Source organism: Schistocerca cancellata, chromosome 8 (assembly GCF_023864275.1).
Source record: "Schistocerca cancellata isolate TAMUIC-IGC-003103 chromosome 8, iqSchCanc2.1, whole genome shotgun sequence".
Lineage (NCBI taxonomy): Eukaryota > Metazoa > Arthropoda > Insecta > Orthoptera > Acrididae > Schistocerca > Schistocerca cancellata.
Window position 1 is genome coordinate 71,122,762 of NC_064633.1, and position 15,801 is coordinate 71,138,562.

At 41.1% G+C, this 15,801-nt stretch overlaps 1 protein-coding gene across 1 annotated transcript in view; it reads left to right on the top strand.

Annotated features, from left to right (window-relative positions):
* Nucleotides 1-15,801, top strand: part of LOC126095360 (1-phosphatidylinositol 4,5-bisphosphate phosphodiesterase-like) — a 419,315-nt gene that overhangs the window by 127,912 nt on the left and 275,602 nt on the right. Inside the window, exons 8-9 of the mRNA XM_049910167.1 lie at nucleotides 3,325-3,535; nucleotides 13,600-13,693. Coding sequence (XP_049766124.1) covers nucleotides 3,325-3,535; nucleotides 13,600-13,693 — 305 coding nt within the window. The remainder of the gene's footprint in view (nucleotides 1-3,324; nucleotides 3,536-13,599; nucleotides 13,694-15,801) is intronic.

Below are 15,801 nucleotides of genomic sequence, written 5' to 3' on the forward strand. Positions count from 1 at the left end.
CATCCGGTGAGGTCGACATGGTGGCCGGTCAGTAGCGTTGAACCTTCAGGGTCTGTTCAGATGGTGTCTGTTTTTGTTAGAGTGAAATGTTTCTTGTACCTCTTGACCTTTGGATAGAGTTTGGCATAATATAAAGCTGCCAAGAGCCAAGTGCAGTATCGCGTAAGTATGGGTTCAGGTGCAGTAGGGGGAGGATGTTTGCAGATACCTCATTAAAGGACTGATCATGGATAGGCTCTTCAAGAAATACTTTCTTCTTTCTTAACAAGCAAATGATACTATTAACCTCAGGAGAATTATTTCTGACTTTCTGTGCTAGATAGTGTAGGCCATGGGCAAGCAAGGTGCAGTTGATCATAGTGTCACAGAGTATTTTGACTGTTGTATTCATTTTTATCATATGGGCAGTACAGCCTGTCACAAACAGCAAAAATTTCTCATCTTTATCTTTTCCTGATCATAGGATGTGTAGGGCATCCCTGACATCTGGGCTACAGTACTGTGATTTGTCTTCTCCAACACATTACACAGAGAGTTGTTTTCCTGGTGCCATCGACTCTTAATTTCCCAACCACAACATTGGCCACAACTCTACAGAACTGTCAGTCATTCCTTGACTGAAAGCCAAATATTGTGGTCACCAATGTCTGTTTTAATATCAGCAGTAAACTTCTCATACATGTATTTCAAATGATGTTTGCCAATTGTCAACTCGTATAATGTGGCCACTGATACTCTCCAAGAAGCCCTTAAAAGTGGGGTTCAGTAGCACATTCTGTGACATATTAAGCAACACTAAATATGTGCAAAAATCTAGATTAAACCTGTCCATTGCACTACTTGTCATAGAGGAAATAAGCAGTTGATTCTGTCATTTGTTCTTCTTCTTAGTGTCACTCATAATGTGAGCTGCAGAATCTTTGTGGTAAAGGACAAGTGACTTTATATTGTGGCTTATCCAAAATTTAAAAAAAAAAGAAAAAAAAATGAGAATACTAAGAAGATGGCAGTACCGGTAACTAAACAATAAGAACGTGGTCATGTAATATGTCAACTTCAATTAAATTGTATGCGCATGTCAGTAAATTAATCGTAAATTTCCATTTGAAAACCTGAGGGATAAAGACTAGGAAGAAGCCTGGGAGATAAAACAAAGGACAAAAGTAACCTGTGTTTATTCATGTGGTTTTTACAGCCATGGCAAAAAATTACTGAGCCAGCAGATGTGAAATTGGAGTCTTCCACAATTCACTTTCAGAAAGGATGAGATTTTGATGATTTCTGTTTAGGTGTGACAAAATTACCCTTAAAATGCATTACTCAGTGTGAGTCAACACATCACACGTTACTTAATAACTACAAAAATAAAAAGCCTTGTGTCTGCGATTTGTTCCTCTAATATACCTCTCTGTTGTTGGACAGCATTTAAGTAAAGGCTAGCTGCGTTTTCCCAACAAAGTGGTGTGTAGACATATTCTCTGAGTGACAATACTGTGACAATGTGTCGTACACAGTGTTGATTTTAGTGTGGGCTATACTTCTTATACCCTCTGACTACGAAAATAGTAGAATTAAGTGTCACCAATGCCGCATGCTGCAGACACCTTATCAAGTTATAAAGATGAGTGACACTGTGTCATACACATTCATGATTTCAGTGCAGTGTATAAATTTATTTATTATGTGTTTGCTTGAAGTGATCAAATTTAACAGTATTGATTTTTCTTAGTATTAATTTAGAAAACCTATATAAAATTGTGTTTTTCTCAGGGAGAAAGAATTGTAAGGAAAACGTTCATATATGTAGTATCTGATGAACAAATAATTTATTTACCTTAGGTGCATTGCCCAGGAGATAACTCCATTTGACATCAAAGGAGTGAAAATATCCAAAACAAAGCAAGAGTCTTATCATTAGGTCAACACAAAGAGAGATGTTTCTAAGGTCAACAAACACTGAACTGAGCTTCTTGATTAGTTTGTCTGGGTTACCCAATTGGACCCCAAGGAATTTTACACGACCTGCTTCTCAGTGTATGATTGTTAACATCTAGTTTTGGTGTTAACAGGTCATTATTGCTCATTTGATATTGCATAATATGAGTTTTTGCGAGTTTAAACATATGTAGTTAACTGTGAACCACTTTTAGGCCATCTCAGCTATCATCTGTGCTGTGTCTGTTAAGTCTGAGTTTGGAGCTGGATTAATATTCTAATCTAATCCCTTTTAACAATGACAATGTTGGAATTAAAATAATGTTTAACAAACCCCACTTCTGCAGTAAACTGGTTCATGTGAAAGATTTTCAATATGTTGAGAAGCAAGAAGTCAATCGGTTTCAGAATTAAAAAAAAAAAAAAAATTAAGACTGAAATTGATCATTGTGTATATTGCTTAACTTTTCATCGTTGTTCATTACCAGTTTTTCATGTAATTGGCACTGTTAGTCTTGAGCTGTGATGTTGCTTGCTTTTTGTAAGAGTGTTTTGTATGACTATAAATGAAAGTTACAGGAATTTAGTTTCCGTCTTCTATATGTTAATCAATACTTCTCCAATTCAATCATCACAATAAAACATATCTGGTGTCCACACACATCAGATTACAATTCTCCTCTCTGTACAACATGTTCCCACTAAAACAGCTTAAGATAAACAAAGATGCTATTTGACATTAATGTTAGTGATACAGATAAGAAATAACTTTGTTGTGAAATCAGTGATTTTCTGTTAATACTAACGAAAATAATAGTAATAAAATAATAATAGTATAATTAATGTTGATGTTTTTTTTCCAAAAAGAAGTGTTTTATAATTTTGGAATTACAATATTTGAATGAAAAAGAACTCATTCGCATTGTTACACAAACAAGCAACATGCTGACACCAATATAAATTTAAAGTAAAGTGAAAAATAATATTACACAAGAAATATTAGTGGATCAGGTAGTGAATTGAATGTTCTTATCATGTAGTGTACTAGAAAATGAAAGCGTACCACAGTTCAATTTTGGAATATATGTGATGTTACATGTTTTAGGGCATGAGCATTTGATGTAGTTGTAATATGTGCCATCTGATAATGAGCTTTACCATTTGAAGGCAGTAATGCCACAACTGAAAGTAATTTAAAGGATCTGGTCACGGTTTGAATTATTATTAAAATTGCACTTGCTCATACTGTGCCTTGTTGTGATGTGTCCCAAATTATTTGTTTCAATTTTCACTGTTGGTAAGCAGATTGCATTTTCACCTGCTTAAATATGGTTTAAAGTTACATTGACGTTGATTGAATACACTATTGTTACTTCCATTTTATCACAGACAAATTATCAAAAGACGGCTTGATCCAGTACTTGATGTCAGATGAGAATGCTCCTGTGTACTTGGACCGACTGGACTTGTACATGGACATGGACCAGCCATTGTCGCATTACTACATTAACAGCTCCCACAACACATACCTGACCGGCTTCCAGTTTCGTGGCAAATCCTCTGTGGAAATGTACCGCCAAGTCCTGCTTGCTGGTTGTAGGTAGGGTAATTTCACAGAGAACTGTTGCACAATTTGTTTCAGTCATAGTGTATAGTTTGATTTGAAAGCTTTAGTTAAATATATGGTTCAGCATCTATGTGTATCTTGTTTATGCTTTATTTCCACGAAGGAACATTGTGTGAGCACATATTTTAAATTGTCTTGGGCAGTTTATAATTTTGTAAAAGTTTAGCTTTAGTACAAATGCTTCAGCTGTATTAGTGCAAACTGTGGAAAAGAATCCAAAGGAGCACATCAACCCAGTAATTATCACATTTGCAATTTGTGGCCTACACAACTGCATTTTAGCAGTAATTTAACTGATCAACATTCACAGAAGGAAGGGAAGAAGATTAAGGTTTTAACGTCTGTCAACAAAAAGGTCATTGTAGATGAAGCATGTGTGCAGATTGGGGGAACAGTGGTGAAAGTAATCAGTTGTACCCTTTTGAGGGAACTGGGTGGCCAAACAGGAATTTCAACAGCCTTCCTCGCAAATACGAGTCCAGTGTCTTACATCTGTCTCATATATTAATTCATCATGTAATAGAGACTGCAACTTTATGTAGAGATAATCACAGAGATTGCGTTCCTCAGTTCTTCTGCCTGTTGACTCAATCTTGCCAGTAATTCAGACTGTACGAGATAACCTCCCATCATACTCTGTATGTGCTGAGTGGGGAGCCATTCTGGTGAATTGTGTTATTGTGCATTGAATTGTGAGTTGTGGATTGTGATTTATTATTTCATAACATACATAAGCTAAATCATTTGATTCAGGTACATGAGACTGGTCTAAATTGTGGTAAAATTTCACCATAAATGTAGAACAGCTGATGTTAACAAACAGCATAATAATAATATTAATTTTGTTACATATACATACAGTAAAAATATGTAGCTCTTAGTTACCCTGTGCTCAAATTATGTCATCCTCTATGAATTCGTATAATGAATAGCAGCATTTCTCCCACAGAATCTTCTGAGCCTTGTTTCTAGAACCTCTGACTTTGTGTTAAATATGGTTTTGCCCATTAACTTGTTATGTGTTGTCATTCCCATGTATTGTGGAGTTGCTGCATATAATTTCACTTTGTGAGTGGGTAGTATAAAATTATTTTTATTTCTCATGTTGTATGTGTGGTTAAAACAGTTCTCAAATAATTTTTTGTCTGCTTTGTTGGAAGATTTTAATTTCATAAACAGTTAAGATTCAAATTTTCCAAAATAATGAGTGATAAGATTCTCTTTGCTCTGCAGTAAAAGTGTATCTGATAATTTTCTTCTGCAGTTTGTGCTTTAGTAAGAACAAATGCAATTTATGGAACATAGTACGAGTCCTGTCTGGAAAGTAAGGTCTGATAGGTCAAAAAATGGAAACTGCTGTGAAAATCAAAAATGTTTTATTTGCAACAGTTAGCTACACCTTCTGGGTACTTGTCTACATTGTTGCCACTCCGATTTAGACATTGTCATAGCATTGTACCAACTTTCCAATACCCTTGTCATAGAAGGAAGCCGCCTGTGCTTCCTGGCAATTCTCCACGCTGGTCTACAGCTCACTGTCTGCGCCAGTACATTGTTTTCATAGCTAGATGTTCATGTGAGCAGAGACGAAACCGAGGGAGAGTCAGTTACGGGTTCTGTTGGGGATGATCAAACACATCGCATGGAAAAAACTGCAGGAGCATCTCCATTGCACCTTCAGAGTGCGGCCGAGAATTTTCATGCCGAAGGAAACATGTGACAGTTTTGTTATGTGGGCTGCATAATCTCAGTGAAATCTAATAGTAGGCCTTCATACTTGCAGGAGACACCATTGTTCTAAGTATCTGTACATGCTCACTGTGAACTCAGAACTGAAAACAGTGACGCGATGTGATCGATGGGCATACTAGAGACAGCCCAAAACATCTGTGAAAAAACTTCATTTGATTGTCTCTGTGGTTTCCATTTTGTACCCCATCGGACCTTACTTTCTGAATAGCCCTTGTATTTTATAAGAGAAACATGTGAGACACAATGAAGTCCATGTTGTGTATAGCATTGAACACATTGTCTGGGCAACAGTAATATGTTTCTTGCCAGCTAACCAGAGAACATAATGTGGCATGTGAATGGTATGGATGCACAATCTCTGAAATCGTATGCCTTGTGAGTGAAGATACATATCTATTCCCTTTCAGGGGTGATAAAATCACATACATACATAAAGACACTAGGCACAGAGAAATACATGGCACAGAAAAAGGAACCCAGCAGGCATTAATGAGTAGGTGTGGAAGTGATGAGGGAGTGTCAGAGGCCATAGGGCTGGACCAGTGATGGCGTCTCCATAGCGACATCCTCCTCGAGGTCAGAGACTGTTGGAGATGACAGCTGCACAGGACCCAGCAATGGAGGCGGCGGCAAGTGCAGCATCAGGTGGATCAGGGGCTGCACTGGCGACAGCAGTCCAGGAGTTACGGTGGAGGGAGGTACCCCATACAGCAACCAGCCAAGCAGTGACACCTGTTACAGTGCAAACCGCACTGTCAGCGACACAGGAACAGGCATCTGTGACAATGGGGCGGGGTAGGTGGTGGGCTGTTTGGAACAGACTGTGCTGTGCGAAGTGACAGGAGGTCTGCCTGTGAGGAGTGCAGATGACGCAGAGGTGCTGGCCCCTGTGACACTCAAACCACCAGCCTAGACAGGTGCACCTGGCTGGAATTGTCACAGAGCTGGCAGTGCCAGCAGACATGGCATCAGATGCAGCAGGTGATGGAAGGTTCATAGTTGGTGTCCATGTAGCAGTTCTGCTGGGCTCTTGTCCCCCAAAGGAGTGAAATGGTATGAAATCAAACGGGCAGTCTACCACTAGCCTGAAAAAGATACAAATTCTCAAGAAATGAACTGTGGGCTAGTATCAGTAATCACAGTATACGCAAGTCCCTCAGTTGCAGAAATCTTAGACAGGGTCGAAATAGTGGCCACTGTGGGTATGAACGGACAATGCACCACATAGGGAAACTTGGAAGAGGTGTCCTCAGTGAGCCAATACTGATTTAGAAAGAGTGCAGCAAATATTTCTTGTAATCACTCCCATGGGTGCTGTGGCGTTGGGCAGGTAGGAAAATATGCCTGTGGACCTGCCAGTTGCTTAACACATTGAGTGCAAGTGGCGATAAGCTACACAATGTCCCCATGTATGTCCAGCCAATACACAAGTTGGCGGGGCAAAGCTTTGATTAGAGTGGCCCCCAATGACCAAAATGCAGGAGCTGCAGTACATTACAGCATAAGGAAGTAGGGATCACAACCCAGGAGCAGTGTCCTCAATAGCTAACAAAAGACGCCGTCAAACACAGAAAGGTGGTGCCGGAGGGAGAAGTAATTACACAAGGCATCCGAGGTGTGGACCGGGTGTTTCTCTGGTCAGTTGTGCTGTAGAAAAGAGAGGACCCAAGTAAGTACAGGATCCATGGTGACAGCTGACACTGCCATGGCACTAGTGATTGGAAAACCATTGATTGCATTCTGCTTCTCAATATCTGAATAGAAACGAAGCAACTCATCTGGATTGATTGCCGGGTCTGGACCAATCAGAAGGCAAGATAAGGTATTGGCGTTGGAGTGTTGCGCTGCTGGCCGGTAATGGATCTGATAATGATAATGGGAGAGGAAGAGAGCTCACCACTACAAACGATGTGCTGCCATGTCTGGCACAGAAGCCAAAGAGTTGAAAAGAGCAACCAATGGCTTGCGGTCCACGATTAAATGGGACTTCGAATCATATAAGGAGATGTGAAATTCTTAAGGGCAAACACAACTGCTGACGCCCCCTTTACATTCTGAGAATACTGCGGGAGTTAACGAGTCTTGGAAGTGTAAGAAATGGGTCATTCAGATCAGTCTGCGTATTTGTGCACTAACACTGCACCAAGAATGTGTTGAGTGACATCTGTAGCCAACACGAGGTGCTGACTTGGCTGGAAAGTGGCCAGGCATGGGGCAGATTGAAGCTTAGATTTAAGCAAAAGAACACGCAGTCACAAGAGGGGGACCAGAAAAAAGGCATATTTTTACACGACAGTGCGTGCAGTGGCTGAGCAACAGTGAATGCATCCAGTAAAAACTTGTGGTAGTACAACTTTACCTAGAAATGCCTGCAATTCCTTAACAGAGGTCAGCAGCGGCCAAGCGGCAATTGCATCAACAGAGCTGACTCCCGTGTGAGAAACCTCAAAACCTAGGCACTCAATTGACAGCAGAAAAAAATTGAGATTTGACAAGATTGCACATGAGACCCATAGACTGCAAAACAGAAAACAGCAATTGGGAGGTTGCTAAGGTGTTGGTCTGTGGAAGAATCCAAAACAACAATATCATCAAGGTAATTGATGCAGCTGGGTACAGAGGCTGTCAGCTGTTCCAAAAAATGCCATGGGCATGCTAGTGACATCAAATGGCAAGCATTGATATTGGTACTGGCTGAAAGGTGTATTGACAATGAGAAGGTGCCTAGCGGCCTCATGCAAGGGGAGCTAGAGGCATGCTTCTGACCGATCAGTCTTGGAAAGTAGTGGCTGCCTGACAATTTTTGTGGGCAACTCATCCCAATGGGGCAAACGGTATGTATCTATAACTGACTGTACGTTAACAGTGACACTGAAGTTGCCGCAGAGGCAAAGTTTACCCATCAGCATCTTAACACCGGCCTGTGGCAAAAGCCCATTCACTGGAAGAAGCAGGCCAAGTGACAGTTAGCAACATCAGACAGTCTAATTCGGCCTTGACAGAGTCATGCAGTGTGAAAGGCACCTGCCGTGCCCAGAAAAAATGAGGGCAGGCAGACTCTTTCATGGTAATGTGGGCCTGACATTCAGTAGCACAACTGAGCCAAGGGGATAACAGAGATGAAAACTCAGAGCAGAGGGATTCCAGTTGCTGACACAGAACTTGATCTGACACTAAATTTACCTCAGTGTCAACACCAAAAGTGTTAAATGCATCTGATCCAAACAGGTTTGTGGTAAGGGGATGATCCACAACAAGGAAGGTGAGAGGGTGAACAACAGATTTGTAATAGACAGGAGTGGAGAACTGACATAGGATCACAATCTGCTGTTTATTGTAGCTTACAAACTTCGATGAAACCTGTGTGAGGAGAGGGGAGCCCAAGTCCACATACATTTGTGTGTTTACTAAAGTCACTGCAGATCATGTGTCCACTTGCATTTTAATGGTTTATTAAACACACACAAGTCAATAAACAATTTGTTCGGGCGAACAGTCATTGTAGAGATACTGTTTATATCCGTCAGTACTACTGTGTCCACCTTGTTCGAAGAGGAGTTACACACCAAGGCAATGTAGCCTTTCTTTCAATACGTGTTGCAAACTGCCCAGTGCTTAGGGCACACAGCATGCTCATGGTGGATGAGTCAGTATGGGCAAGACGGAAAAGGGGCACGCGGCCAATGCTGTGACACTGCCTGTTAGTGCTGTGGCCATAACTGATGCTGCCCCATGCAACGCTGGGTTGAAGGTTGTACTGCTGCAACGGCATTCCCATCATCCTGAACACTTGTAGTGTGCCTAGAAGGGGTTGATTGAGCAACTTCCGATACCTCCCCCCCCCCCCCCCCCCCTCCTCCCATGAAGAAATCTCGTTGCCTGTGATCCATGACACTTCAAAGGACTGTGCTATATTGAGCACATCTGTAAGTGTCATATTCTCGCACTGTAAAGCTTTTTTTTGTGGCCTTCCCTATCAAGGGCCAGACAAATGACAAATCACGAACTATGTGATCAGCATATGATTTGTGATGAGTACTAGTGAAAAATGTATGACGGCAGCTTAACCATGTAATTTTAGAGCCCAGGCTTCATAAGATTGTTTTCCATGTTTCTGACAATTGTAAAATTCTACATGCATTGCAATAACATGTGTTCTGTCACAGTAATAGGTTAGAGAAGCTTGCACAATTCATCAAATTATAAGCTGGCCGGTTCTTGCAGAAGTGCAAGTTTGCATGACAACTGATACTTATGCAGTGACAACGAGGAAAGATAGAAAGCCCTACATTAGTTTACATCATCCATGTGAAAAACCTGGAAATGTTTGTGTAGCTGTGTCTTGTAGGAGTCCCAATCTTCAGCTGGTTCATCATCTGGTGGAAAGAGTGACAGTTGCACTGATGGGAGAGTAACCTGTTGCGAACATGCAGATGCCATTTGGTTTAGAATGGTGGCGATAGCCTGCTGTTGTTCTGAAAAAGCTTGCTGCTTGGCAATGAGATGTTGGGATATTTCTTCCATTAAGACATTCATCAGATGGTTTAACACTGACAGTAACACATGGAGAAAACATAACCCTTACTTATCGCCAAGTTTGCTATAGCAAGAACAAATGTGATTTATCTAATGTCTTCCTTTATAGAGGAACACACAAGATACAATGAAGTACAGGGTGTGCGTAGCACTGAACACATTGACTGGACAACTGTAATACTGGTTATAAAACAGGCCAAGCACTCATTTGTGATCACTTAAATAATACTGTTTCTTTGGCAACTCACCAGAGCACACTGGGGCACCAACCCAGGTGGCCTTTATAAGCGGACCTGTGAACTGTATAGACGTGCGATCTCTGAGATCATGTGCACCATGAGTGAAGGTACATCAGTTTCAATATTCAAGATATGCTGGTCCAGAAAATTGTACTGTATGTAATGACAGATTCAAAATATCTATGGTATGCTATTTTTGTGTACTCATGTCAGTAGAATTTGCTAGTATTTGCATTGAAAATGCAAAGCTGCTTGGTTTCTTTGACAGGAATTCAGTATGTGTATTCCAACGGAGTTATGTATTCCAGCATAGTTGTCAATGCTCTAGAGACTGTACCGGACAATACAAGAAGTGTATGGATGAGTATTTGCTGCTGACAGAACAGATCTTCCTAATCTGTGAGTGATTTATGTCCTTGACAAATGCTGCACTGTTGAGTATTTCCACAACTAATGGAATAAGTCACTGTAAGCTGGTGCTCTGCACATCATGATGCTCAGATGTTGATTGGGTCCATATGTTGCTGCTCAGTACCCTCCGATACGTGGTGATGGGTGATGTACTGTGCTGGTGCGTAAACCAGTCCTGTTTATGTTTAAGATGTTGCAACAGAGTGAGCCACAGTACAATATGCTACACTGTGTTTTACTAGCTTCCCGATTCGCTACTACTCTATTTCATCTTCCGTCAAGCACACCAGAAATATGTGCAGTGATTATAATAGAAGATTTCATAAATTTTTATCCCTTACTTTTCTTGTTATGTTCCAGGATTGTTGAGAGTTCTAACAGTTTGTTATTGAATGTTGAAAAGTAAAACACTGCTACACAATCCTACTCTCTTATCATGACTATAGATTGTTTCTTGTAAGGAAGGGAAACTTAGGCTCAAAACATATAAACATGCTGTACTTTACAATACACAATGCAGGCTTAAACAACCTAGGTTAACAAGTCAATTATTACAGGTCCTTCTCAAGACTAATGAACAGTTAAGAAATCGGCTCAGCTCAGACTAATACTAAGATCTTCCTAATCTGTGAGTGATTTATGTCCTTTTATAGGCAAACATTTACTTATGAGAAAAACTTTGAAAAAAGTCTTCGTAACGAAGTATGTGAAAATTTCTCTCTTTTGTGTACTGCAATAAATTCAACTGCGACAAATAAATTATATCTTTGAGTATGTAGTCAGAGATAACCCTCAACTGCTACAGAGTATTGGTAATTTAATTTGATGTTAATTTTTTTCTCCTAATATTGGTATGAGAAAAACTGATCTCTCTTTCTTTATAATATGATGTAACTAAGTTCATATGGAAATATTTTCTTTTATTGTAAAAATATCTCTCCTTAATTCAGAATATCTGTGACTTCGTTAGCTGGTCATAATATATTGCAATGATAATGAAGCCTCTGATTACCTGCAACTACAGAAAAGAATCACATAAACAAATGTTTGCATTCTAAACAAATCTCATTTCCCAATTAGCAGTGATTTTAATTCTTTTGCTTGCATTAATTATGTAATTATCTTTCTGTCCCCACTTCAACTATGTTATTAGCAAATTATGTGACCAACTTACATTTCACCAACCAAAGCTATGAATACTCTCACTTTTTGTTATGTAATTCATGTTACTTACTTTCCCCTATGGATTTTCTCCACCTTTAATAAAATTAACTCATCAGTAATGGTGACTCTAACTTTCCTTGACAAAATAGTAGAATTAGGTTTAGTTGATACGTAGTATCAAAATATTTCGATAAGAAACCATAAGTGTTACTATCTACTGAAATGAACTATTAACACAAATTCTTTATTTTAAGTTACTCTTCTGCAATGCTATTATTTGAACTCTAGATGCTTCAGTACAGTTAAACATAGTTTGTATGCAAGTGCAAGAAAACAGTAAGCAGGGGAATCCTACATGCCATGGCCTATTTGGTCCTTGGAGGAAAGCTCTGTTTCTTCAGGTGTTGGCGTTTTGCAACCCACTACAATCCCTGAAATGAAATTTGGCCACTTGTCTTTAATAGTCCTTTAATAGTTAATCAAGTCTCAGTTTTGTTACATGCTGTTCATTTGATAGTTCCTCTTTACTGGGTTTTACATTAAACATTGGTAACAGCAGGATCAACTCAATTGTGGAAAAAGTCAATATTAACAAGCAAAGTAATTCCAGTCGTAAATGCGCTAGCACCTGTAAATCAAACAATACGCACTCGAGTCAGTACCTTGGTCGAGACAGCACAAGACCACCCAGTTCCCCACTAAACAAGAACAACAATCCAATAACCTATGGGAGCACTTTCAGCCAACTAGCAAGATGACATGGACAGAATTGAGATAACTTCTGATACAATTTGTGACACCAGTAACTACAACCATATGAATATTTGGCTACTACAGTTCCTTCCACACAAAATATTAATCATTACTTTGGCCCACAAAATACTATTAGTCAATAAAGATCTCTCTTGCCAGTACTAAACAGTTCATCCTACAGTGGAATCTTATTTGGAAACCACTATCACCCAGTTTGGTTTTGCTGCTGTCATTATTTTGTATCAATGATGTCTACTAACCCAGTACAGTGTTCAAAGGATAGACCATTCTTGCAGCCAGTCAAATACATTTCTGTGTTTGGTACAAATAAAAGAAAGGGAAAGACAGGATGGAATAACAATATGAATAGATTACTACTGACCACATATAGAGAGTGTTGAGCATCCAAATGACACATTTAAAAATAGACTGTTAGGTTTGCTGTCAGACAAAGTGCATTGTCAGATGTTCATAACACACATCTTCCATTGGAGTGTGCAGTGATGTGGAAGGACAGGATGGTTGACTGTCCAGTGGCGTTTTAGGAGGCTGTGCTGGAAGGGTGGATGAGGGAGAGGAGTGAAGCAGACATGGGGAAAGGAAAATTGAGGTGCACTTTGGAGGAAGAAGGCATATCTGGGGCTGAATTGGGAATATGGAAGGGTATTTGAGGCATGTGGAGGACAGTGACTAGCAAAGGTTGAGATCAGAGGGCCGGGTGGGAGGGGGGATTACAACAAGAATGAAGAATATGTTGCACCTGCACACTGTAGAAGTGCTGGTATTGGTGGGGAGAATCCAAATGGCATAGCACATGAAGCAGTTGTTAAAAGTCAAGCATATCATTTTGCGTGGCATACTTTGCAGCTGGGTGGTCCAGCTGTGTCTTGAACATATTTTCGCAGCTGCAGGCAGACGGCTTGTTAGTAGTGATGCCCATATAGAATGCTGTACAGCGGTTGCAGCTAAGTAGGTGAAGCACATTGCCAATTTCACAGATTGCCCCGTCTTTGATGTAGAAGAAAATGCTTGTGTTAGCAGCCATGCGATCTACCAGCTTCTTTTGTCAGAATGGCAATATACTAATCACCATTATTAGGTATTAACCCTACTTACATAATACTAATTTTTTTATTTCTTCTTTAAACCGGTCTTCTTGCAAATTACTCTAATTATTCACAGGTGCATTGAATTAGACTGTTGGGATGGAACGAGGGATGATGAAGAACCAATAATAACACATGGCGGAGCAGCATGTACAGATATTTTGTTCAAGGTGATTCCAAACTTTTCAAAGATTTTGTTGTAACTAAGTTTGACATAGAAAAGATGAACAAGTTATGTGTTCTTATATTACACTCCTGGAAATGGAAAAAAGAACACATTGACACCGGTGTGTCAGACCCACCATACTTGCTCCGGACACTGCGAGAGGGCTGTACAAGCAATGATCACACGCACGGCACAGCGGACACACCAGGAACCGCGGTGTTGGCCGTCGAATGGCGCTAGCTGCGCAGCATTTGTGCACCGCCGCCGTCAGTGTCAGCCAGTTTGCCGTGGCATACGGAGCTCCATCGCAGTCTTTAACACTGGTAGCATGCCGCGACAGCGTGGACGTGAACCGTATGTGCAGTTGACGGACTTTGAGCGAGGGCGTATAGTGGGCATGCGGGAGGCCGGGTGGACGTACCGCCGAATTGCTCAACACGTGGGGCGTGAGGTCTCCACAGTACATCGATGTTGTCGCCAGTGGTCGGCGGAAGGTGCACGTGCCCGTCGACCTGGGACCGGACCGCAGTGACGCACGGATGCACGCCAAGACCGTAGGATCCTACGCAGTGCCGTAGGGGACCGCACCGCCACTTCCCAGCAAATTAGGGACACTGTTGCTCCTGGGGTATCGGCGAGGACCATTCGCAACCGTCTCCATGAAGCTGGGCTACGGTCCCGCACACCGTTAGGCCGTCTTCCGCTCACGCCCCAACATCGTGCAGCCCGCCTCCAGTGGTGTCGCGACAGGCGTGAATGGAGGGACGAATGGAGACGTGTCGTCTTCAGCGATGAGAGTCGCTTCTGCCTTGGTGCCAATGATGGTCGTATGCGTGTTTGGCGCCGTGCAGGTGAGCGCCACAATCAGGACTGCACACGACCGAGGCACACAGGGCCAACACCCGGCATCATGGTGTGGGGAGCGATCTCCTACACTGGCCGTACACCACTGGTGATCGTCGAGGGGACACTGAATAGTGCACGGTACATCCAAACCGTCATCGAACCCATCGTTCTACCATTCCTAGACCGACAAGGGAACTTGCTGTTCCAACAGGACAATGCACGTCCGCATGTATCCCGTGCCACCCAACGTGCTCTAGAAGGTGTAAGTCAACTACCCTGGCCAGCAAGATCTCCGGATCTGTCCCCCATTGAGCATGTTTGGGACTGGATGAAGCGTCGTCTCACGCGGTCTGCACGTCCAGCACGAACGCTGGTCCAACTGAGGCGCCAGGTGGAAATGGCATGGCAAGCCGTTCCACAGGACTACATCCAGCATCTCTACGATCGTCTCCATGGGAGAATAGCAGCCTGCATTGCTGCGGAAGGTGGATATACACTGAAGTAGTGCCGACATTGTGCATGCTCTGTTGCCTGTGTCTATGTGCCTGTGGTTCTGTCAGTGTGATCATGTGATGGATCTGACCCCAGGAATGTGTCAATAAAGTTTCCCCTTCCTGGGACAATGAATTCACGGTGTTCTTATTTCAATTTCCAGGAGTGTATTTTGTACCTAAGTACATTGTTTATAAATTGCTGTTTCGTATGTGTTGTAACAGTTGAGCTTGGCACATGTTTATCTATTTATTTGTTTATTTACTGTGCATATAACAATCAGTTTTTGGGCATTGTCATAGCTTTAGTTTATATACATGATGAGATACAAGGTTGTACTATTTGTAATTCTCTTCTGATATAAAAGTGGAATACATACCTTAATATCAAAAGTGAGGGTCAGAAGTTATGTTTTGTGTTTAAAAGACAAACTTGTTGCTAGGTATACTAACAGTTTTACAAGTGCACATTAAAATTTGATATCTTCTACTGAATGTAAGTGTTTCTCTGTTAAAAGGTGCTTCTTTACGGTTTTTAAATCAGTTATCTTAAAATAAGATAGTAGTCTATTGTAAAAAAAAAGTCCCTTTTGTATGTCGATTGCATCTGCAGCCTTTTTATTACGTGTGATTCTGTGAAAATTTTCTCTTCCCCATATGTTGTAGTTATGCATGTTGCTGTTCATTACATTATGTACTGGATATAGTTTCACAAACATCATTGTCTGCTGGATATACATAGGTAGAGGGCCAGTATCTTATATTTTTTGAAAAT